At 60.4% G+C, this 24,388-nt stretch overlaps 1 protein-coding gene and 1 long non-coding RNA gene across 4 annotated transcripts; both read left to right on the top strand.

The window, feature by feature from the left end:
• Positions 1-1,346: 1,346 nt before the first annotated feature.
• Positions 1,347-8,942, top strand: LOC125104672 (uncharacterized). The gene is made up of 3 exons (XR_007128692.1): positions 1,347-1,485; positions 1,613-3,017; positions 8,323-8,942. It is a non-coding gene; the product is annotated as an uncharacterized LOC125104672 (long non-coding RNA).
• Positions 8,943-10,114: 1,172 nt separating this feature from the next.
• On the top strand, positions 10,115-23,992 carry CLK3 (CDC like kinase 3). 3 transcript variants are annotated; one of them, XM_047737355.1, is made up of 13 exons: positions 10,174-10,293; positions 13,808-13,959; positions 14,541-14,757; positions 16,531-16,627; positions 16,903-16,969; positions 19,255-19,371; positions 20,058-20,224; positions 21,328-21,422; positions 21,510-21,639; positions 21,883-21,965; positions 22,486-22,565; positions 22,841-22,931; positions 23,583-23,992. In XM_047737355.1, the coding sequence occupies exons 2-13, from the start codon at positions 13,808-13,810 to the stop codon at positions 23,757-23,759; spliced, it is 1,473 nt and encodes a 490-aa protein (XP_047593311.1). In that variant the 5' UTR covers positions 10,174-10,293; the 3' UTR covers positions 23,760-23,992. The 3 variants fall into 3 exon arrangements, with proteins under 3 accessions (XP_047593309.1, XP_047593308.1, XP_047593311.1); XM_047737353.1 differs by lacking the exon at positions 23,583-23,992 and having other exon boundaries at positions 10,115-10,239; positions 22,841-23,576; XM_047737352.1 differs by lacking the exon at positions 23,583-23,992 and having other exon boundaries at positions 10,173-10,293; positions 22,841-23,576.
• Positions 23,993-24,388: the final 396 nt, after the last annotated feature.

The following is a 24,388-nucleotide window of genomic DNA, read 5'->3' as shown; positions in this document are numbered from 1 at the left end:
GAAGAGGGTGGGCCATTAGGACTCAGGGACACTGGCCTCCCTTCCAGGCTGACTGGACTGTCCAGGTTCTCCTTCTTGTTCTGGGCTCAGGGCAGGCCCAGGCCACACTGATCTGAGGGTACCCCAGGCAGCCTCCAGCTCCTCCCCACCTTCCACCTCTGGATCCCGGCAGGCATCTGATTTTTCTTCCCCAGAGCCCGCCTCTTGCTGTGGCTGGTCCATCTGAGGGGACCCCATCCTCTTGTGCCCAGAAACACACACACAGGCTCTTGGGTCTGGGCAGGGCCTGGCCTGCAAACAGGAGTCCAGTGTCCAGCCTGGACCCTAGCCTGCCCAGGGGCTCACTGAGCAGGGCCCACCGCTCCTCACAGCGGCCCGTCCTGCGGCCCCTACGGTCTTTCTACAGCCATGTCAGGGGCCTGGTGTTAAGTGAGGGCAAGAGCAAGACAGAACAGCTGGGTCCCCCAAATCTCCAGTCAGATCCAACCCACCCAACAGGAAGGTAACAGGAAGCAAATTGGGAGGCGTTACGGGTTGAACTCTATACTCCTGCCAAAAAGCTATGTTTGTGTTCTAACCCCTAGTATCAAGTGAGGGCAAGAGCAAGACAGAACAGCTGGGTCCCCCAAATCTCCAGTCAGATCCAACCCACCCAACAGGAAGGTAACAGGAAGCAAATTGGGAGGCGTTACGGGTTGAACTCTATACTCCTGCCAAAAAGCTATGTTTGTGTTCTAACCCCTAGTATCAAGTGAGGGCAAGAGCAAGACAGAACAGCTGGGTCCCCCAAATCTCCAGTCAGATCCAACCCACCCAACAGGAAGGTAACAGGAAGCAAATTGGGAGGCGTTAAGGGTTGAACTCTATACTCCTGCCAAAAAGCTATGTTTGTGTTCTAACCCCTAGTATCTCAAAATGTGACCCTCTTTAGAGATAAGGTCTTTGCAAGGTAATCAAGGTAACACGAAGCCATTAGAGAGCGCCCTAATCTAATCTGTCTGGTGTTCTTCTAGAAGGAAAGTTTGGACACACACACCCCTGGGTTCGCTCTTTGTCAGGGCAGCCCTAGCACACTACCACAGAGGGGGGTGAGGCGGAACCCCGCGCGGCAGCTCCCTGGCCCCAGCAGGACCCTGACTGGAAGGGGACCTCTCCCCTCCGGGCAGCCACGCGTGCGGTGGCGTGAAGCACGGACTGACGGGAGTGACGCTTCCGTGACTGCAAGCCACGCGAGCCTTTTCCACGCTTGCCGGCCGGAACCCTCATACGCCGCTGATGGAGAACTGCAGCTGCTCTCGGTGTCTGTTTCTTGGTTTACAGATGAGCCCAAAGAGAGAGAGTGACTTGCCCAAGGTCACGTGGTGAGTGCGCTGTGGAGACATGGTTTGTGCCAGTATTCAGGCTCCAGAGCCCACCATCAACCACTAATTTGGGAACAGCGAAGAGCAGAGAATCTTGGGATTGAGCAGAGGAAGACAGACTGGGGTAGAGCCCAGGAAAGGGTCAGGGTAGAAGGAGCTTGAGGTTGGGATGGATGGAGGTAGAGGGTGCTGGTGGCCCTGGGAGCCCCTCGCACCCTCTTGCCAGCCAGCTGTTGCCCACTCTCCCTCAGGGCCTCTGCCCTGCTGCGACTTTGGCCATTTGGTTGCTCCCCGTGGCACCCCTGCCGATGACCCAGGGCAGAATCCTAGGCCACCCTCCCTGGACAGGCACAGAGCCCAGGACACCCGCTTGCTCACAGAAGATGAGTCCTGGGCAGGCCTCCCTGGGCACTGGAGAAAAATGGCCTACACTGTCCCTGAGAAGCAGAGGACTGGAAGGCCCTAGAGTTGGGGCCCATGTGGACACTGGTTTGGGGGTCCTTTGCATGTTGTTTGCATAGGGCCCCCCCCACACACATCGCTTCCTTCCAGGGACCTGAATCTGCCCAAGGGCCCAGCCCCCCGGCACTGTGTGCCCTGCTTTCTCACTGACATAGTTCACTGCAGACCCCCATCTTGACCAGCATGCACCCCCAGAAAGTGTAGACTCTCTCTCCAGGCCCTGGGGAGACACTTCCATCCTCAGGGGTCTGGATCAAAAAACAGACAAAAACTTGAGATTTCTTTCCATACAAATTCACAATCACTGTCTGTATAAATACACAATCACGGTTGCAGACAATCACAGCAAATATGCTGCCTTGCAGAATGAACAGCCCTCTCAGAGCAAAGCTCCGGACCCCAGCTTGAGATACACTGATTCAGACCAACCCCACATTTCATGAGGCTCAAGGCCAGCTAAGCAGGGCTGCCGAGACCCTCTCTCATGCTCCTTCCAGCTGGACCAACAGATCAGCCCCACTGCGGCAGAGCGCGCCCCCAACCTGGGGCTCTGCATCTCTGCTTCTCCCAGCCACCTCCTTGCTGCCTCTGTTTCTCTGTGTCTGTGCATCTGGGAACAGGTGTGTGTCCACCAGTCTGTCTGCCTGTGCACACAAACGTTTGCCCTGGAGACTAAGGGAGGGCACCAGCTGGAAGGAGGCAGTCACTAAACGAGTTCAAGTGTGGTGGACAGGGCCCGGGGCACCCCACCCTTGCTCTGGCCCCTGATGCACATTTTACCCCCTTACCCGCTCGGCTTCTCAGTTGGGGCAGGGACTGTTCACAGCACTGCCACCTTCATGCCTCTTGTCTTTGGGCCTTTGCATGTGCTCCACACGTGGCCATCTTTTTCTTTTCTTTGCTGAGGATGCCTGTTCATCCTTCCATGACAGTTCAGAGGCTCAGAAATCCCCTCGATATGGAGGACTTACCGATCTGCTGCACATCCCCCCAACTCCCACAGTGTCTGCCCCCTGAGCAGGCATATTAAATTGTAATTGCTCACTTGACGATTGTGCAGACCCAAACCACAAGCTTTTGGGGACAAGGAGTGGTCTGATCGGACTTCAGTCTCCTGTGCACAGAAGAGGCCAGAAGTGGATGTTCAGTGAACGTATGATGGATGGATGGACAGACGGACGGACGAATGGATGAGTGGGTGGCTGGGTAGAACAGAACAAGGAAGCTGCAGGAGAAGGGGAAGAAGTGTAGGGTAAAGCTATCGGGCGTCCTAAGAGCAGGAAGAGACTAGCTCACCGGCAGTAGGGAGGCCTGGGCAATGGGGAAGAGAGCGAGGAGGAGGGGCCTGTGGGAAGGAATGGGAAGGCAGACAGAGGGCCCCCAGCTGGGGAGATTTTAATGGTTTCTTTACAAGTTGCAGAGATGTCCTCACTATGTCTCACTGGCTGGGATGGGGACTGGGGCAGAGATGCCTCCTCCGAGGCCCCTACACACACAGCGTCTGTCCTGGGCACTCCCACTCCCAAGCCTCCTGACTTGAACCCTGCAGCGAAGGTCATCTTGCCTCCCTGCCCCCCACCCTCCAGCCTGGCTCTGGGTCAGCAGCAGGGTCTTGGCCACGTGTGGCAGAGACAGGACTTGTTGGAGCTGAAAGATTTCCCACAAGCTCTCCCAAAAAGAGCCAGAATGGGACAAGCAGGAGTGTTGATACCTGGGAGAAGGGAGGCTGGCTTTGGCCACATGGTTCGGGATTTGGGGCTCAGTATTGTTGCAGCTGGAGACAGAGGCTGGCCCACCTCCTGCCTACAGGGTCATCTCACCCAGTGGGGAGCAGGACACCCACTCCAGCTTAGACAATCTTGGGGCGGTTGCCTGAGCAGCCACTTGCCGGGTCTCCTGGCCAGGGGCCACCCCCAGTACTGCCAGCCACACTGCCCTCCCCACACGTGGCCTTGGTGCTCTGCCCCCGGGGCCTGCCCAGGGCCCTCTGACTCCTGCTGTCCTTGAGGCGGCCAGGACGGCTGCTGTGAACAGACCACTGGTCACTGGCACTTCTGCCTAGCTCTTCTGAGTCTCCTGTTCACCTGTGAAGACCTCCCACTCCACCCAGTCATGGCTTAGCATCCATCGGGGCTGTGGGGCTCTTCCAGAAGGCCTCCTCTAAACCCAGTCCCTAGAGGCTTCTCTGAACTCCAGGCTTTGGTTCTGGACCAGATGATTTAAGGATGGACAGTACCAAGACACACAGTACCGAAGGGCGCTCTCTTTCCGGGATGTGAGTGGTGCGTGCTAGAGTAGTACTATGTCAAGGCCCTGCTCCAGCCTGTCCCTCCTGGACACTCTCTTTTCCATGCTGTCCCTAGGGTCCCTCCCTGACTTTGGAATCCCCCAAGGACAGGGCCCAGACTCCCGTGCTTCTCTGCCCCCTGCTACAGGTGGACACAGGCTGGCTCAGTTGGCGCCCTGGATACCCCATGGGGCTGACCCTGCCGGCTGTCTCGGGCCCCCGGGGCAAGCATCAGCAGTTGCTCTGCGGGAGGATCATGTCCTGAGCCTAGGCAGGGGTTAAGACTCCACCAGGGCCCCAAAGTGCCTGGGCCCTGCCCCACCCCACCCCTGCAGGCCTGACACCAGCATCTCCTGCAGGTCCGCTCAGTCCAGGATCCTGGGGTCTCCTCACAGCCTCCAGACCACACTGTTGTTTTTTGCTTTTTGTTTTTTTTTTTTTAAGATTTTATTTATTTATTTGACAGAGAGAGATCACAAGTAGACGGAGAGGCAGGCAGAGAGAGAGAGAGAGGGAAGCAGGCACCCTGCTGAGCAGAGAGCCCGATGCGGGACTCGATCCCAGGACCCTGAGATCATGACCTGAGCCGAAGGCAGCGGCTTAATCCACTGAGCCACCCAGGCGCCCCCAAACCACACTGTTTTGACACTGAATGAGTTCTTCCCCATCCGTGGGGCTTTGTTTTCCCATCTGAACCAGGAGGGGAGTTGGCTGGGTAACAGCAGGGTCTTCCCAAATGATGGGGGTGGGGTTGTCCCTCTCTGGGCTGCACAGAAATCTTTGCATGTCCCTCCCTCCCTCCCCAGCTGCTACTCCAAGAATGAAGACCAGAGAATGAAGTAAAGGTAGGGCCAGTCTTCGGGGCCCTGCCCATGCACCCACTTAGAGGAGGCTCTAGGCCAAGGGGCTGTTGGCTCCTCTGGTCCAAACACAGCTGGCCTTTTCTACTTCTATCTGCAACGGCAGAATCCTGCCCGACCTCTTGCCACTAGGCCCCTCCTGCACGACTGGCGCCCTGGTTTGTCTTCTGCGCCCTGGTCTGGCCTCCACTGCTGTCCCTGCTCCAGGTGGGCCAGGAAGCATTCCTCCTGCTGCGGGGAGGGCTGAAGGCAGCGCTGAGCCCCTGGAGAGGGCCGTCCCTGCCCCTAGCACAGCAGTGCCTGCAGATTCTGATAAAGCAGGCTGACTCCACCAGGCCCGGCTGGCTCCCACCCACTGCGATAAGCCCACCAGGGGCCCACCTGCCAGCCCAGCGCGGACCCATGTCCTGGCTTGTGCATAAGGGACGCAGCTCCCAAGGGGTGCCCAACTATTACCACTACGGGCTCCAGATGTGTGACCCTCCACCTCCAGCTGGACCTTGGACATCCCAGTTGCTGATGGCTTTAGAGCCCCAGCAGGAGGACCAGGGACACTGTCGTGGAATGACAGAGAGCTGTCAGGCAGGAGCAGACAGGTTGTCAGGTGAGTCCCCAGAGTCACCCCAGGCACTGTAAGGAGCAGGAGCTCTAGGAGGGGCAGCTGTGGGCTGAGACGCCCAGGTCACTAAAGGCTCAGGTACCTAGACCATCACAGGGTGGCCCTGCCTGCCACATCCTCACATGGGGCAGGGATGCTGGATACCTCTCCTAGAACCCTCAGCTTGCATGAACCATTGCCTTCCTCTCTCCCTGGGGACTGCAGCTCTCTCAAGGGGCAAATGGCCCTTGAAGGAAACTCCTCTGTCCACTGAGCTAAAACCAGCCCCTCCCTCCCTCTGACTCTTCCTGGGGAGCCACAGGGACCCAGGCCCTTCCTTTGCCTCCAGTCAGTGCCTCCAGCCACACCAAGCAATGCACTGTGCACCTGCAGAGGGTGCCGTTCACAGAGAGGACACAAGCACAGCGGCCTTGTTGGGAACCCACCTCCCATCCGTCCTCCTTGGATGCCCCAGACTTTTGACAAGCCTTCCCGAGAACATGACCCCAGATGTGAGCACCAGCCCCGAGCCTTCTGGAGCTCTCAGTCTGGGAAGAGGACCTTGGTAGCTTAGGGGACCTCCCTGAGGCTACAGATAATCAAGGAGGATCAGGGAGAGGATGATGGGACCCTAACTCTCACTTTCTGCTCCTGCATGAGGAGGTTGCCCGGGGCCCTGGAGAGCCCCAGCTCACATCCCTACCTCCGCAGCACCTGTGCTCGCTTCACACAGGCTCCAGCGATGCCCGCAGGTGGCCAGCCAGCTTGGCCCAGTGCCCCCAGCTCTCTGCTAGCTGTACCCACACAGGGCCTTCTCTGAGGGCCTCCCAACCTGCTCCAGGGCTCTCTCTGAGCACCTGCCAGGAAAGAGGAGCCAGGTTTCAGCCTGGGCCTCAGGAGCTGCCATGCCCACCTTTCCCACACTCACCTGCACCCTCAGGTGGCGCTCATTGATCAGGCACAGTCCAGTGGCCAAAAGTGACAGGAGTGCGGTAGGGGCAGGAGGGGAGGCAGGTCCATGGGGCTCCTGCACAGTGCAGTTCCTGAGAGCGGGACAGATGGGAGACCCTGGAGCTAGGGCACCAGCTTCCGAGGCCCCTCTTCAGATGGGGAAACTGAGGCCCTGGCACTGAGCCTGTACAAACCCGACAACAACCTGGCTCAGGATCTTCCCTGGTGATTCAGATTTCAGATGAACGTCCACCCCAACCCCGCCAAACAGTTCTCAGTTCCAACAGCTTCCATGAGCTTCGGTGCTGACTCTGGCCCAGCCACCTGCTGAACAGCCAAGCTCGCCTGGCCCTCCCTGGCTTCGGGAGGGGCCACAGAAGCCTGAAGGGGATGTCAGTTGTCCCAGGTCATGAAGGGGGCCCACTGCAAACTGGGCCCACACTCCCCAACCCCTGCAGCTCCCCTTCCCAGTATGGGAGTCTGGAAATTGCAGGGGACAGGGGAACATTTGGGGAACACTGTAGATTAGCTCCAGTGTAAGAGGTCAGAAACCCTTAAACCAAGTTACTGCTTCAATTCCCTTTTGGCTTCCATAGCTTTAGCTGGAAGATGGGGGACGTGAGCCCTAGGCCCCACCCACTTAACCTCCAGGGACTGAGCCTCAGAATCCTACCACTGTCTTCCCACCCACACACGTGGGCACCAGGCACCCTGCCCCAGCTCTGTGTGGGCACAGCAGAAGATACCTACTGAGCTACTGGGCTGAGCTCCCCCGGACCCCTAGCTGACTTCTTCACTCCTCACATTCCCAGACCTGCTCCCAGCTCAGGATGGCACTACCACCCACCAGCCCTCTCCCTGCAGATACCTTGACGCTCTCCTCTCTGGACTCCAGCCCCACATTCTTGCAGCCACTTCCGAGCTTCTCTCTCCACATTTCACCACCATGCAAGGCCTCTCCAAGATGGACTATGATGACGGTCTGCTGCCCCCATCTCCCACGCCCTGGCGCAGCCACCACAACTCTACTCTGGCTGGGAGCTTAGTCTTCTCATTAAAAACAGGTCCTCCCCACAGACGGCCCCAGCGCTTACTGAGAACCCAGACTCTACCTAACTTGGGTGTGGGAGGGCTCCTGGTCCGCTGGTCTGCGGGAGTGGGGAGTGGCACCAGCCAGATGTTGAATTCACAGAGCCTGTGCAGAGGAAGGGGCAGCCCCCAATGCTGCGGGAGCACAGGGGCAGGGAGTCTGGTTCTCCCTTGGAGCGCCCAGGAAGGCTAACCTGCCCTTGGAGCTGAAGCTCAAAGGTGAATTAACTGCCCCAGAGAAGCCAAAGATGGATGTGGCAGACTAGAGAGAGCAAGGGCAGCAGGACAAGGAGGGGATCAGAGGACCTGGGGTCTGGAGAAGGCATCGAGCTGAGCCAGGAGCCCAGCAGGGCAAAAGGGAGATCAAGAGGGACGGAAGCTGCGGTGGGTCTCAGGCGGCTGGGAGCAGGGCACCGGGCAGGGGCATTTCCCTGGTGCCCTGGAACTGTGTTGCAGTTCTCAGCCTGCACAGCAAAGGCTTGGTTTGGGTACAAGGGTAGAGACCTGGGGAAAATGGTGGGTCCCAAGGGGCTGAGGATGTGGAGCAAGGGTCCTCTGAAGGTGGCTCACCACTTGAACTCCCCAGCTAAGAGCTGTCAAAGTTACAGCCTTCCAGCAGTGGCGGTAATGAGATGGGGGGCGGGGATTACCTGTACCTGACCTCAGGTTAGATCTTTTTCCAAGTGCCTGATACTCTGCCTCTTTTTCTTCTAGGTGTGAGTTCTTTCAGGAACAAAAAAGACAAAAGAAGTTAGCTCTAATGGTAGAATCTGAGGCACCGGACAGCTATGGAACTGCTTTTGGAGAGGGGGCTGGGAGATGGCTCCTGCCCCATTTCAGAGGAGGAGAGTGGCTTCCTTAGCCGGAGGCAGGGACTCCTGGGTTCCCGATGTGGGAAGATGCGCCTGACTTGCCCCCTCGGAGCCCGGCGCCCAGTGCATGGCTGGAAGACAGGAGCCTTCCCGAGCTCCTCCACCCTCAGCTGCCCACGCAGTCCCGGCTTCTAGGAGCCATGACGCTTGGGGTGAAGTGGGGGGAGACACCTTTCATCTTGTCTGTGTGGGTGAAACCCCGAGATGAAACCAGGCTAATGCAGGCCGTGGCCACAGGCCACGCACGGCGCCCCGGGCCAAGAATGGCAACTCATTACCTCTGGCCCCGGGAGACAGGATCCTAAGGGAGCGGGACCGAGGGGAGGGGACGGCCGGGCTCTCGGTCACCCACAGCACACTGGAAGCGCCTTCTGAATTTGGGACGCGGGTGCATTTGGTTGGGAGCGGACCGGGATCCGTTCTAGAGGCCGCATTAGCATAGAAAGCCTCCGTGTTGCCTTAGCTACGCTTGGTTACTTCGGGTGGCGTGGTGGGGCTAACAGAGAACTGGGGGTCGGGGGGTACTAAGCACCCCGCTCAGGCCACGCCGTCGGACCTCAGTTTAAGCGAGAGCCAGAGACCAAACACCGAGGGAACCGCCACAAATCCGGAGGGAGCGGATAGGCTCGCAGCGCGCCAGCCGGGCGGGGAGAGGACGTTTCGCGTCGGGGGCGTGCCCAGCCCTCATTGGGGGAGTGGGCGGCCCGCCCCCCACAGAGCGGTCCCGGGAGGGTGCTCCTGCTCCCGGCCGCGTAGCCTGGTGGTACCAGCGAGAGCCGTGGGGCGTGAAACGCTCACAATCCCTGAGGTTCCCGCAAAGGACCCGACCTTGGCTTTCTCCTGTGGAAAGTGGGGTCTCGTTATCTCGCCCGGGCCAGGGGCGGGACGGGCCCTGGCGATCCCACCCGCGCAGCCTCGGCAAAAGGGGCGTCGAGTGGCTGGGAGGAATGGCCCGCGCGGCCTGACCGCGAGAGGCTGGGTTTCATGAACTGTGACACAGTGCCGGTCTGCGTCCGGCGCTGCTCGGGGAAGAGGGGACTCCCTTGCCCCCAGACCACGTCCCTCCAGAAACCCGCCGACGTGGCTCTCGGGTATCTTCCCCGAAACCGTTCTGGACGCACACGGGAACGGGGACGAGCCGCAGATCTTTAACAGAGCCCCACACAGAGTAAGGTCTCATTTGCGTCTTTGCCGAAACCGGGAATGGCGCCCGCTTCCCGAGCCTAGCGACACCAGCTTCCGTCATCTGTGGCGCCCTCCGGGGTCTCGGGGGCAAGGGGACGCTCAAGGCCCGCCCGGTTTTCACTGAGGCAAAAGCGAAACAATGCCCGCCCCTCCGCGAGCAGGAAAGGGTTGGCGGGCACGGGCGGGGTCGGGTCTGCAGAGCAGGCAGGGTCCCCCGGCCTGGTCGGGGCTCCACCTCCGGGCGCCCGGGACTTGGGCCTGCACCCCGGTCGAGTCTTGAGGCCTACGTGCGGCGCGATACGGCGGGGGCGGGCCGCGGCCGGGGACGTCCCCTCTGCCCTCCCGGAACCAGTCTCCACTGCTGCCGCCCGGACCCGAGCAGCGAAGGTGGGTCCTCCAGAGCCTTGGAGTCGGGGGCTAGAGCGGCCAGGCCACCGAGCCGGGTCGAGCAGGGACTGGCGACGGCTGCGTCACGCGAGGGGCGGGGCCGCCGCGGGCGGAGGCCGGAGCCGGAAGCGGAAGAGGCGCTCGGAGTGGGGAGTGGGGCCTAGCAGCAGCGGGATCCTGGGAGACGGTGAGTGTGGGCCCAGGCCCACGGCGGCGGCGGCGGCGGCGGCAGCGGCGGGGGGTGAGTCGGAAGGGCGGGCACAGTGGGTGCGGGTCTCCGGGCTCTTGGTTCCGTCTCGGTCTAGTCTCTTTCTTTCTCTACCTCGGCCCGCCTCTGGTCGCGGCCCCGACCTCTCACCCCTGACCCGCCGCTTCTCCCCCAGAGGGGCGGTCACCGCAGACCCCGACCTCTCGATCCCCCGGTGTCGGAGTCTGAGCTGCGGCTGAGGCCCCTGCAGGGATCCACATTCAGCCCTGCACCTCCCGCGGAATGGGGTCGGGGTCCTACCTGGGAGAGCCTGGAGGGGCCTTCAGACCCCTCCCATACCCTCTGCTCGAGGCCTGCAGACTCCTCCTCCACGCGCGGCCTGAAGTTTGATTCTAGCTCAGGCTGGCCATCCGCCTGTCCCCCGGGTTGCCCCTCGCCGCCGCTGGCGGCGGTTATGGGGGAAGGGGCTTGGATCTCTGAGACCCAAGGCGCGTCAGGAAGGGACGCGAACGAGGGCCGCAGGCCTCCAGCCTGTGGTGTTGTGATGATGGAGCCTCTCCAGCCCGGGGGAGGGGCCGAGTCAAACTGACACTACAAATGCCCGGGCTGCTCCCTGGTCCGGGGGAGTCTGTGTGCTTTTTAGTTCCGGGTGCGGGTGCCCTGGTGTGGAGCTGGGGTGGGAGTTGCCTGAGCCAGGCCCCCGTCGAGGCGGAGTTGGCGGCCTTCCAGCTTCCCTCCTCCATGCCCTTGAAAAGGAGGAGCGTTTCACCCGGTGGTGGCGGCTTGTAAGGTGGCAGGTTTGAGGTTGCAGCGGTGGGGCCGCGTCAGCCAAAAATAACCATGGGGCGCTGGAGTGGCTGGGATCCGGTAGTGCAGACGCTGACCTGGCTGGCTGCTCTTGTCAACCCAGTTCTCTGGCCAGGAGCTGCAGATGAGAAGCCGACTAGGCCCCTGCACAGAAAAGCTGGCATCCTTGGCCTGGTTTCCTCTACATTATTTCTTTCTTTGCTGTGTAAGAGCAGAGACTTCTTGAACATAATTGTGACCCTTAGCTTCCTTAAATAACCTATTTGCTGGGGTCTCAGAGCTTCAGAGCTAATTGGTGAGAAATGGGATCTAGAGCCCTGGCTGGGAAGATAATGAGGAACATCTGGTATTCCCCAATATTTCCCCTGTCTAGAAAGTGTTGAAACAGAGGTTATCTCCTCTCTGATTACCTTGCGTGGTACTCTGTAGCTCTCATCCTTGTCATCTCCATTGCCAAGTTGGCTGGAAGGTGTTTTTTGCAATTTTCAGGTATGGCGACCTAGAGTCATGAGGCCAATAAGTGGAGCACTGGGATTTAGTTTGGGATTTTCTACCCAGGGCTCTCACCCCTCCTTGGAAGGGACTTATAAAATATCCTTTGTGTCCTAACTTAGACCCAGAGGTGTTACCTGGAGTCTTTTTTTTTTTTTTTTTATTTGTCAGAGAGAGTGAGCACAGGCAGACAGAGTGGCAGGCAGAGGCAGAGGTAGAGGGAGAAGCAGGCTCCCCACTGAGCAAGGAGCCTGATGCGGGACTCGATCCCAGGATGCTGGGATCATGACCCGAGCAGAAGACAGCCGCTCAACCAACTGAGCCACCCAGGCGTCCCTACCTGGAGTCTTTTTAACCTTGTTAATGAAATGACCCAAAGGCGTGTGCTGGGCATTGTTAAAGGAGTGGCATGATTTAATCCTCACAGAGCCTTATAAGAGATTATTATTCCCTTGTTGCAAGAGGAAGTTGAAGGTCAGAGTAGTTTAATAACTTGCCTGAAGGCACACAGCTAGAAGTGGCAGTGTTGGGACTCAACATCTGTCTACTCTGAACCTCTGCTCCGCCCACTCAAGTACAGGGATGGTCATGAGAACCCTCCGGTTCCCTGGAGGAGTTGGCCTGGTGTGGACCAGACCACATCGTCCGGCTCTGGAGCTTTGCCTGCCTGGCCACCAGAGCATCTTCGCTGTCACTTAGGGAGATGTGACATACTGCCTTCATTCCATAACTCGGGCACCTGACCCAGGTAATTGCAGGAAAACTGAAACATTCATTAGTCAGCTGATCGTCAAAATAGAACAGCAGTTTAAGCTCTCGAGGAGCAGTTGGTGTTTACCTCCGAGGGTTGCTGGGGCCTGGGCTTCAAGGTAGATATGGGGAGAAACCTGCTGGTGGGGAGATCGGGAACAGAGGATTTCTCAGGTTTTCCGGGGGTTTAGTCAGATAGGCCTGGCTGCCCTGCCCGTCCACAGGAGCTGGTTCACTCTGCTCTCCTGATGGACCCTTCTCGTGAGCTGGGGCAGCCTCGGTGGGTTTGTCCAAATCTGCTGAGTAAGGCGAGCCCAGCACTGACCACTGAAGGCTGGCGAAAGCCAAGTAAAGGGTTGGGAGGAAGGCTGGCCACGATCTCTGGCCCAGCCTTCCAGCGGAGGCAGTGTCCGGGTTCTGGGTGGGTGGAACCAGGAGCTGGCCTCACATAGCCTTCTTCCTCAGCTCGTGTCTGATTCAGCCTGGCGGTTTCCTGTGGTGGATTTTAAGTCCCTGCCAAACAGGCACGGTGAGGTAGGGCCCTTTGGGCAGGCCTCTCCAAGCACACAGGCTGCCATACACTCAGTCCTCCGGCTTCTCCTGAGATGAGCATAGGAGAGGGGACTGGAACTTCGAGGTAGGATCTAGCAGATCTAGCAGATCTAGCAGATCTAGCAGGGGATCTAGCAGAGGGGGCAGCGGTGGTACAGTTGGAGGCGAGGCGCTGCCTGGCATGGCACTGCAGGTGGTCGGAGGGTGCCCCAGGGGTCCTGGTGAAAGACTTGCTGCTCTGAGGAGGCTGGCGTCAGTTTACTGGTGCTGAGACAGAGTATGGAGCAGCAGGGGCTGGACAGACCCCCAGGTCTGTTTGGTCGGCCCGTCGGATCGGCTGGGGAATGTTTGTAAGACCCTGTGGACCTCCTTCTCTAAAGGCTGGCCTTCTCGTTTCTGCTCATGGCCCCTGATACGGAGGTGTGGCCTTTGCTCCCTTGAGGTCCAGTTCAGGGTCTCAGTCAGGCAACCTGGCCTCAAACTTGAGGGCTTTCACCCTTTGCTCGCGTGTGTGTGTTCCCTGCCAGCAGCCCTTGGGCCTCTGGCCAGTCACTTCATAGAAGCCCACAGACAGGAGAGAACGGCGGCCAGGAGGCTCTCCTCTCTCCTTGGCCTTGGTTTTCTGGGATGGTGCTCACCAGCGCCACCCTCCCACCCATTTTGTCGCTGCACCTGTGCGGGCTGGCCGGGTGACCTGAGTGCTTGGGATGCTGGGCTGGGGAGGCAGCTGTGTGTTTGTTTATTGGCACAGAAGGGTGTTGCCCGTTGTGTGCTGTTGGACCAGTGTGACCTCAGAGCTCTTTTTTGCTTCATAAACCCCTGGGAGGGGCTGCCCCCAAACACAACAATGGGCCTCTTCTTCAGGAGCGCCTGGGCGCCCCGAGTGGCCGGAGGTGACTGGCTGCCTGGCTGCCCACTGAGCGGGGCTCCCTTTCCCGTGGCCTAGATGCATCACTGTAAGCGATACCGCTCCCCTGAGCCAGACCCGTACCTGAGCTACCGATGGAAGAGGAGGAGGTCTTACAGTCGGGAGCATGAAGGGAGACTGCGGTACCCGTCTCGAAGGGAGCCTCCGCCCCGGAGATCTCGGTCCAGAAGGTGACAGGGGGCTAGGTGGGAGGAACGGGCTCCATCTCTGGGCAGGGCTGGGGAGACAGTGTGGAGGCTTGGGGCGGCCCTGGGCTCCTTCCGGGCCTGCCGCCTCTGCCCCCCTCATCTCAGCTGTGTTTGCGGCTATCCTGCTGCCCCTTTCTCTGTCCTTGAGTCTTCCTTCTCCAGACTGGTTCCCTATTTCTAGGCCAGCATCTCCCCTGCTGACTTCTGAGCCTCCTTCAGTGGGATTCATAACACAGTCTCTGTCCTTTCCGGAGGTTGGCTCCTCATCCTGTGTTAGCAGCCACAGGGAGTCTTGGGGTGATAGGACCCTCCAAGGCCCTTCACCCTGCTCACCTTCCCCCGTGCTCTGCCTCCTGTCCTGGAGGGGTGCTGCCAGCAGCCTGGGTTCTGGAGGTGGGACTTCGTGCACATGCTTCCCACCCCCATCTGGATGCCTCTGCTCCAACGGGCCGCCCCATGAGCTTTTTGTGGGGGCCTCACCACACGCCTTTTGCCCAGAAGCAAAACTGGGCTGGTGAGAGGAAGCTTCCCATCTTACTGGTGTCCTCGCCCCCTCCCGGCAGCCATGACCGCCTGCCCTACCAGAGGAGGTACCGGGAGCGCCGGGACAGCGACACGTACCGGTGTGAAGAGCGGAGCCCGTCCTTCGGGGAGGACTGCTACGGGTCTTCGCGTTCCCACCACCGGCGGCGGTCGCGGGACAGGGAGCCATACCGGCCCCGCAAGCATGCCCACCACTGCCACAAACGCCGCACCAGGTCTTGTAGCAGCGCCTCCTCGGTGAGTGGTGGCCGGGGTGTGCTGGCTGGGGCCTCAGGGCCCTGTGGCTTTCTAGCCTTCTCTCAGGCTGGCGGGTCCGGGTGAGTACCGCCAGCCCTGCGCCCGCGCACTGGGTGTGTGTGCCTGTGTGTGTGTCTGTGTCGTCTGGTCCAGGTGCAGGGCTGAGCCAGAGGCCCGGCCCCTCCATCTTCGGGCCACTGTGCTGGTGGTAAGAGGGGCTCTGGCTCCAGCGATAGCGCCCCCCCCCCCACCTGTCTGTGTCTCTGCGCTGCTCCGGGCCACATGATGTGCGTGGCTGGGGACATTTAGGGAACCTGACAGGGCTGCTGGTGTGTGGTCTGGCGATGTGTGGCCCGGTCTCTCGGGTCCGCAGCCCTCCCCGGAGGCCCAGAGGCCGGAGTGTAGGGTAGGGGAGGTCTGCCCGTCAGCTCAGACCGGGAGCGGCCCCTCTGACCTTGATCTCCAGCCGGGCCCTCTGCAGCCTCGCCTCTTTCTGGGAGGGGCGGTCAAGATGAGGGGACAGGCTGCCCATGTGATGGGGCGCATGGATGAATGACAGAAAGGCCTGCGGCCCTGGCCTCTTCTGTTTGCTGGCCAGGCGCCAGGTGCGGGCCCTCGCCGTGGTGTTGGCATGGATGGAGGCGGTCTCGATCTCGGCCGAGGCCGGGAGCCCACGCGGCACTCGGGCCCCTCGTGCGCTTGTCAGGCAGGGGACCTGCTGTCTTCTCTTCTCCTCCCCGTCCCTCTTCCCTCCCGCCGGCCAGGAGGCCCCTGAGGATTAGTGGCGGACCCGGTGCAGGGGGCCAGGCATCTCTTCTGCTCAGCTTTCCTGCGACTTCCTTGAGTGGCCACAGGTTGAGGGTTGACCGCGACCACTGAGCACGGCCTGGTGGCCTCTGTGCCTGCAGCCACACACTGCTGCAGGATGGCAGTGCAGGGCTGGGGCTCTGCTTCTTCTCTTTCTGGTGCCCTCTGTCGTCATGAGACCATGAGAACCTGGGCGCCGAGGCCAGGGCAGGAGCTGGCGTGGGGCCCGCGGGGGCCGTCGTGGTAGGAGGCCACCTGGCCCAGCAGTTCCCGGGCTCCTTCCCCGCTCCAGGCCGGCGGCACAAGGGCCGCCGGCAGCAGGCCGTTTGTGGTAGTGACGAGACTTCTGGCCGCGGGTGCCGTCTGGGGGCAGGTGGTAGGCGTGGCTCTGAGTGGCAGCTGTCGGGCCGTGCAGGGCTGCGTGTGCGCAGAGAGGCAGGCAGGGGCGGGCCGGGCATCCTGCCGCTCAGGCCGGAGTGGCCTCTGGCCCTTCCGCACGACTGGCCGTGCGCGGAGCTGGCCGCCTTCTTGCGCCGTCCTCAGCACGGCTTCAGCCCGGCAGGGGCCGTCTTGGGAGGGCCCGGGAGGGGGACGCACGGTGGCGAAGGGAGTCGGGGCTGTGGCTCTCGCGCGGCCCAGCCCCTTGGCAGCAGAGGCTCGGTGGTCTTTCTGAGCGCCGGCGGCGCCCTTCTCTTAGATAATGTCCGAGTTTTCCTTACATACCTGTAGCTGTTTTTACTTTTCTGTTTTTGAAGTCAGTTTGTGTCTTGACGTGTCCCTTGCAATATCCCTATCGTTATATATGCTGTGTGCCTTATGAAATGCTGGGATCTGGAAAATCCAACCAACCAACCCGCCGGCTCCTCACCGTCTCCACCTCTGCCTTTGACTGACACCTCAATCTGTCAATCGGAACCGCCTACCATGCGATGGGTCGGATGGCGTTTCGGGGGGCGGTGCATGCAGAGAAGCCAACAGAGCAGTAAGCGCAGCAGCCGGAGTGTGGAAGATGACAAGGAGGGCCACCTGGTGTGTCGGACCGGCGATTGGCTCCAGGAGCGATGTACAGCCACCTTTCGTAAAACTTTACCTCTCTACTTCCTCCCCCCTGTTAGACGAGACCTCTCCTGCCCGGAGGGGCTTCTAGTGCGCGTGGCGCCTTAGCGGGGCCACCAGTAATTGCCTGAATGACGCAGACGCTAGCAACTTCTGTTTTTAAGAGTGTAGCCGTGAGAGAGAAACCTTTTTTGTTTTTGAGAATTTGAATGCTGTGAACTTGCAGGAGCTGCCGGCCCTCTGCCCTGCAGGCCCTCATGCACTGCTTCTTTTCTCTCCTAGATGAGATCGTGGGGAACTTGGGCGAAGGCACGTTTGGCAAGGTGGTGGAGTGCTTGGACCACGCCCGGTGAGCGGCTCTGCGGGGTGGGCGGTGGGCGTCCGAGCGGGCTCATGGCAGGGGGCCGGCCTGCGAGTGCGGGGCTTCTGCTGATCCCCTGAGATAGGGAGCCGTTCCCAGGGCTCCTCAGCCAGGTGGCCTCCCTGCCCACGAACTGCTGGCTGGCGAGGGGCGCAGCTCTGGTGGCCCTTCTGTGGTCCGGGCCCGCTTCCTGCCGTCTTGCGTCAGGTTGGGGCTGGGAGGCGGGTCGGGAATATACCGCAGAGCCCCGCCTGAGCAACCCCTCCCTGGCTTGGGAGGTCTGTCTGAGAGGTTGGCCACCCGGCTGTCCACTCCGCTGGCCAACTCCCTTTGGACCCCCTAAACCTGGTGCATGGCTGGGTTGAGAGGAACCAGATTCGGGCTCTCTGACCCTGCCGGGTGCTGTCTTCTCCCGCATGGCCAGGCCGGACTGTGTGTCCCTCTGGGTGCATGCAGGTAGAACGGGGCTCCTCCGGTGTGTGTTTGGGGGCTTCTGGGGAGCCGTGCTGCCTTCCAGGCTGCACGGTGAAACACTTCTGTTCCCTCGCCATTCTGGCAGACCAGAACTTGTGCCCCTCTGCCTTAGGCTGGGAGGCCACCTCCCGGGAGCCTGCTGCCTCCCTTCTGAGGGCAGTCTCATTGGTCTGATGCCTTAGCTACCAGGTGCCCTGTCTCTCCTGTCCCACAGAGCCATGTGCTGCCCATCATGATCTTCCCACTGTGCTCGGGGTGAAGAAATAGGACCCATGCTCCCCTGGCACCAGGCCACCATGGTACTGGGCGCTCAGAAAGGACAGTTAGACCTAGCCATCCAGCTAGCCTGGTGGCCTTCCATATAAGGTAGTGACAGTGACTGACAGGAAATCTCCCTGGGCTCCCAGTTCCCATTTAAACACCCCTCAGACTCAGTGTGGCCCCCGAGGTTAGGGCTGGGGTCGTTGGGCATAGGGAAGGACATGTAAACCATACTGGGACCTGAGAAGTGGGGGGCAGGTCTGCGAGCTGTGACACATGGGGGCAGCTAAGCTGTCTGGGCCGTGTCCCCCCACCCCGAGTAGGTGGAGGGGAAGTGAGTCTCTGAAATCACTAAGGGACAGCCACAACACTTGGGGGACTTTTAGGGGATCCAAAGGTAGTTGGCCAGCAGGGTGGTAATGAGGGGGGTAAATTGACCTCGGCCGAAGGAAGGGCCTGATCCCTAGCACCATCCAGCCTGGGCGGTGGCTGCCTGCGGGAGCTATGAGGTCTCTGCTGAAGGTGAGAATGCCATTGAGGGATCCTGCCCTAGGAGCCTGGAGTGAGTGGTCTTTCCTCTGAGGTCTTTCCCTGCCCTGAAAATCTGGGAAAGTGGGATAGGGAGAGAAGAACAGGTTATTTTCCAGAAGATGCCTTTGCCCTGGGGCTTGTGAACTTTTTCCTTAGGCACCAAGCCAGCCTCCCAGGGGCCTCAAGAGGCCATATTCTGTGGACCAGCGCCGTCTCACTCTCGTTCCCCCTGGGCTTCTGAAGTCTGGCTGGCCCTTCCCACTGGCCGCTGAGCCTGGCATTTGAACCTCAGCATGGTCCCTGCTCTGCGGGCGTCCTACAGGCAGCCTGTGGGGTGGGGCTGGCGGATGGGAAGCGCAGAGCAGGGATTCTTCAAATCCTTACTAGATGCTGAAGAGGCCTCCTGGCACTGGGGGGCCTCTGAGAAACGCTGTGGCTGGTTGGTTGGCAGGCAGCTAGAGGGAGTGTAGTAAAGGGAGCAACCCGGGGACCCTACTGCTGGCACCCTTACCCTCTTGCCAAAACTTTGTCTCATCCTGGAACCCCCACCCCAGGCGGAGCCATTTGCCCAGACCTGGAGATGTGTTTTAGGAAGGTCAGGAGGTGCTGTAGGAAGGTTCTAGCTGGGATGGCCTGGCCAGGGTCAGGGCTGGCTGGCCTACAGGTCAGGTTACTGAGGGAGTTGGTGTTGGTGCTGGCCGGCAGGCTGGGCCTCTACTCCTTTGCTTGCTGTCTGGGGAGCTGGCAGCGGCTGGCATCAGAGAAGTCCAGGCTGGCCCTGACGCACTAATTCACAGATGCCAGGGGAGCTGGCGGGGTGGGGCGGCGGCGGCGGCGGCGTTGCCTGGAGACAGGCTGGGGACCAGACGTCTGGGCCCTCTGGAGCAGGTCCTGTTCCTGGAGTCCTGAGCACGGTTTGCCAGGAGCTGCGAGATTGGGGTGGAGGGTGGGGGGCGGGGAAGGACTAGGGCACTTCTGAGAACCTCTGCCTCTTTCCCGGCTCCCAGAGGGAAGTCTCAGGTGGCCCTAAAGATCATTCGCAACGTGGGCAAGTACCGGGAGGCCGCCCGGCTAGAAATCAACGTTCTCAAGAAAATCAAGGAGAAGGACAAAGAGAATAAGTTGTGAGTGTCTCAGGGAATGAGAGGGAAGCTTTTGGTGGGGACGGAGTCCGCTCCAGTTGCAGTTGCCCTGACCCCCGGCGGAGCCGAGGCCCGTCACCCAGTTGGCGTACAGAGCAGCGCGCCCAGGCCCCGTGAGTCCCACTGGAGGAGCCCTGGGGTCGCAGTGCAGGCTCCACCCCAAGGGTTCTGTGCTCCGAGGCGGCCTCCCGGGCCCACTTCCGTTAAGTGAGGGCCTTGTGGGTCACGGCGGGGGTCAGACCAGACGCAGCCCCGCAGCTGCTGCAGCGCTTACACAGCCGGAGGGCTCCAAAGTCGAGCCGCCCCGGTGTACCCACACGGAGCAGTTCCTCCCGTCAGCCCGGTGCTGAGCCCCACGGACTCGGGAAGCTCAGTTAAGGGAGCTGGAGAAAGGCAGGCACGATTCCATCTCTTTCCGAGGTGCAGGGATTATGGCCACGTCTTAAGTAGACGGGGCAGGACGCCTTGGGCCAGAACTTCCCCTGTGGCAGCAGGAAGTCTAGTCCTTGCCCTGAGCTGATCAGGGTGGTCTCTGATGGGAGACATGCTCTTTGTAATTGAGGGTTTTTCTTTATGGGCATGGTTGACCCAGTGGCCTGGGGGTGGGGACCAGCCTCATCTGAGAGAGGGGCAGAGACTGAGCCCCCCCCCCCAATCTTCTCCTCTAGCCTGTGTGTCTTGATGTCCGACTGGTTCAACTTCCATGGGCACATGTGCATCGCCTTTGAGCTCCTGGGCAAGAACACCTTTGAGTTCCTGAAGGAGAATAACTTCCAGCCTTACCCCCTGCCGCACGTGCGGCACATGGCCTACCAGCTCTGCCACGCCCTCCGATGTAAGTGTCCATGCCCGGCCCCAGAGGCACTGGGTCCCCTTTGGCTGAAAGGCCTTCAGGGAGGACTGTCTGGGAGGAAGGAGAGGCTTGGTTCCCCTCCAGGGGGCCCCTGAGCCCACCTATGCCCCAGGCACTCAGGAAGAAAGGAGAGGCGGTTCCATCCATCCCCTCGTCCCCTCTCACCATCCTGCGGAGGATGGGAAGGCTGAAGCCTGACTGTGGATCCCAGCCCCGGGCACTGTCCGCACAGACGCCCTTCGTCTGACCACCCCCTCCCATCTGTCCGCAGGCCTCTCAGAGCTGGCTTTCAGAGGTGCCCTGCACCATAGGGCATGGTGGTCCACACAGGACAAAGCCTCCTTGGGGGAGGAGCCTAGAGCAAGGCTATTTGGGTCTGCACAGATGGTGGAGGGGTGGGAGGGCCCGGGGGCCCCAGACCCCACCATGTGCTGAAACTCCCTCTGAGGAAGCAGGGCCCAGGCTGGAGAGAGGTGGGTCATGCTATGGGCTGGGTCTTGACCACCAGCTGGGAGCGTGGAGTCAGAAGGTGCTGTCTGGGTGCCAGCATTGGTGGGACAGGAGCTGGAAGGAGAAGGTAGAGGTCTCCCCAGGCTGAGGGATAGGAAGAGGCAGGGCCGGCCTTAGGTTGTGTTTCAGGCGCGGCCCTGTGGTTATTCATTGTTCGCTCGCTGCCACCTTAACATTCTTTGTGACTCCTGAGTGAGGGGACCTGCATGTTCATCTTGTCCCCGGGCTGCATCCTGCAAATCATGCAGCCGGTGCTGGGGAGAAGGATTCCCCAGGCTGATGCTGCAGCCTCCGCCAGAGACAAGCTGAGGAGGAGGAAGAGGGAGGTTTTCTATACTAGATGGGAAGTGTCCCCGCCCCTGTTGTTAAGTATCAGAACTGGCCACGGCCCCAAGCACCCAGCACTCAACTCACAAGGAAAGCCAGCGTGGAGGCAGAGTCCCCTGTGCCCCCTGCAGAGGCTGGGGGGGATGAGGGTGGCCAGCAGACCAGCTGTGGGGTTGCAGTCTCATCTCGCACCGCAGTGGGGCCCGAGAAGCAGCCGGGGTTCTCAAGGTTCTTTCCTGCTTCCCCAGTTCTACATGAAAACCAACTGACCCATACAGACTTGAAGCCAGAGAACATCTTGTTTGTGAATTCAGAGTTTGAAACTCTCTACAATGAGCACAAGGTAGGGGTCGGGAGAGGGCAAGGCCGTGCTCTGTGGTAGGTCACCCACTGGGACAGGCTCCTGACCTGCGCGCCCTCCTTGCCTCAGAGCTGTGAGGAGAAGGCAGTGAAGAATACCAGCATCCGAGTGGCTGACTTCGGCAGTGCCACCTTTGACCATGAGCACCACACGACCATTGTGGCCACCCGTCACTACCGCCCACCTGAGGTGATCCTTGGTGAGTGGCTAGCCCCCAGCCCGATAAAGCGGACCGTCATCGGGAAGGGAGGACTAGGGGTGGGGATGTGCCTGCCCCCAGGGGCCGGAGTCACTGTGGCGGCTGACTTGGCCTTACCTGAGAAAGGGCCTTGTGTTGGGGTTTGGGCTAGGGTCCCGCCCGCCAGAGTGGCAACGGTCCTTTGACATCTGGGCTGGGAGCAGGGAGCTGAGTGTCACGGTCTCCTCTCATGTTGGCTTTCAGAGCTGGGCTGGGCACAGCCCTGCGATGTCTGGAGCATTGGCTGCATTCTCTTTGAGTACTACCGGGGCTTCACACTCTTCCAGGTAAGGCCTCCTGCATCACGGGGCTCACTTGAGCTCTGCTCCCTGGGCAGGCTGCAGGGGCTGGCGTGGGAGAGCCCTGTGACCATCCTGCGTCAGCACGCTGGGACACTCGGGCTCCTGAGGTTGAGGAGTGGAGCGCCCAGGGATACTCATGCTCGGCCTCAGCGTGGAGGACCATAGCAAGAGGAGCAAGCATTTGAGGCAGGAGCACAGCCTGAGGGAGGAGGGGGCAGAGAGGGGCTGAGGTCGGGCACATTTTGGAAAGAGTGAGGGAAGTCATTGGAGAGAGGTGTGCAGTGATGGTTAAGTCCACCCGAAAAGCTGAGGAGAGTGAACTTGACCTTGAGAGAACTATCTGGCAGGCTGCCACCATATCAGAGGCTGGGATTACTGTTCACTGGTGGGTTCACATCTCTTGGGGCAAGGAAGGCACCTGCCCATCTTTTTGGGTCCCTTATTTTTTTGAGGGGGCAGAGGCTGGTACTGACTCCTGCTTGCTCTATCCCTGACCTTCCAATAGACCCACGAAAACCGAGAACATTTGGTGATGATGGAGAAGATCCTAGGGCCCATCCCCTCACACATGATCCACCGTACCAGGTAAGCAGCCGTGGAGACGCCTTCTTGGGTGGCCATGGGGGCCTTTCCCATCTTGGCCTTGGGTCACAAGCCAGTCTTCCGGGACACCCTGGCTCCCCCAGGCTCCTAGCGGCCTTCCCTCCCGTACTGCACTCCGAGCTGGGAGACATTTGCCCAGATCTTCCTCCCCTGCTGCACTGGCCAGTTAGCATCCCCGGTGGCTCTGCGGTCACTCCCCAGACTGCCATGTCTCCCCCAACCCCTGAGGCTTGACCCCTTCTTTTCTTCGCTTCCAGGAAACAGAAATATTTCTACAAAGGGGGCCTGGTTTGGGATGAGAACAGCTCTGATGGCCGGTATGTGAAGGAGAACTGCAAACCTCTGAAGGTCAGTTTCTGGCTTCCCCCAGCTCGGCTCATGCCAAGGAGGCCCCAGGCACTGGGCAGACACACAGCAGAGACCGGCCGGGCAGCTACAGGCTGCCTCCTCGCTCCGGCTCTGTGGGAGGCCACACCTGAGGCTGCTGGGTGTGGGCCGTGGGGCTGCTTGCCAACCGCCCCCCCGAGGGGCCCTTAGCCCCGCCCCTCCCCCACAGGGTGGCCATGGATGTAATGGGGGAGCACCAGAAGAGCCCGATGTCAGAGACCTTGCTGCCTCCGGTGCTCCTCTTCTCTCAGTTTTGGGAAGAACTAGGCAGGACTGAGGTGAGGGGGAGGGAAGATGTAGACATGGCCTGAAATCCTCTGTCGACGGCATCTGGTGCCCGGACCAGTGAATTCTACAGAGGGGACACTGCCCACCTGTCGGGACGTTGCATGCAGGGGCAGAGGCACCAAGCCAGCGAGACGCTCAGAGCCAAAAGCTCTACGCGGGCATGCAAGGAGCAGAGCCGCTCGCGGTCCAGGAGGGCAGAAGTGGTCCTCCGGGGGGCAAGCACTGGCTCCTCGAGCCCTGCAGCAAGGCCTCCCAGAGGCCCGGGGACCCGCGGTGGCCCCCTGGCCCCGCCATCACACTGCGGCACCTTGTGTCCCTGAGCAGAGCTACATGCTCGAGGATGCCTTGGAGCACGTGCAGCTGTTTGACCTGATGAGGAAGATGTTAGAATTCGACCCTGCCCAGCGCATCACACTGGCGGAGGCCCTGCTGCACCCCTTCTTTGCCGGCCTGACCCCAGAGGAGCGGTCCTTCCACACCAGCCGCAACCCAAGCAGATGACAGGCGGGCCCCCCACTTTGGGAGCTGGACAGCGGGACGGGGCTGCCCAGCTTTCTCTCCATCCTCCACCACCGGGCCCCAGGGCCAGAGCCACCCAGCGAACAGTGCAATGTGAAGGAAGGCCGGAGCCTGTGGGGGACAAGACTGGATGCCCAGCTGCCAGAAAGCACAGATTTGACCCAAGCTATTTATATGTTGTAAAGTTATAATAAAGTGTTTCTTACTGTTTGTAACCCCTGGTACCGGTGTGTCCGTCTCCAGGCTCCTTGCCTTCCCTTCCCACCTTATTAATAAAGACTTTCTTAGCAGTTCAGCTTGTGGAGAGCTAAGTGTGAACTGGGCTGGCACGGAAGGGCTAGCCAGTGACCAGACAGAAGCCGCGTGTCCCTCTGGGCCATGGAGAAGAGCCCGCAGGTGGCAGGCCTGCTGGAAGGCAAGTTTCCCTTGGCGCCCATGGAATCCCTGGCCGGTCAGCAGCTGATTTGACCTCTGCCTCTGGCCCCATCACCACCTGCCACTTCAGGCTGCACCTGCCCAACCAACTGACTGCAGGTGGGCAACTGTGAGCAGACCCTGCTGGGCTCCTGGGGCAGGGTGGGGGGCACCTCACTGCAGCCTACAGAGTGATT

The sequence above is a fragment of the Lutra lutra genome, chromosome 7 (assembly GCF_902655055.1).
Source record: "Lutra lutra chromosome 7, mLutLut1.2, whole genome shotgun sequence".
Taxonomy (NCBI): domain Eukaryota; kingdom Metazoa; phylum Chordata; class Mammalia; order Carnivora; family Mustelidae; genus Lutra; species Lutra lutra.
Note: the sequence above shows the minus strand (reverse complement) of the source record. Positions and strands in the feature narration are given on the sequence as shown.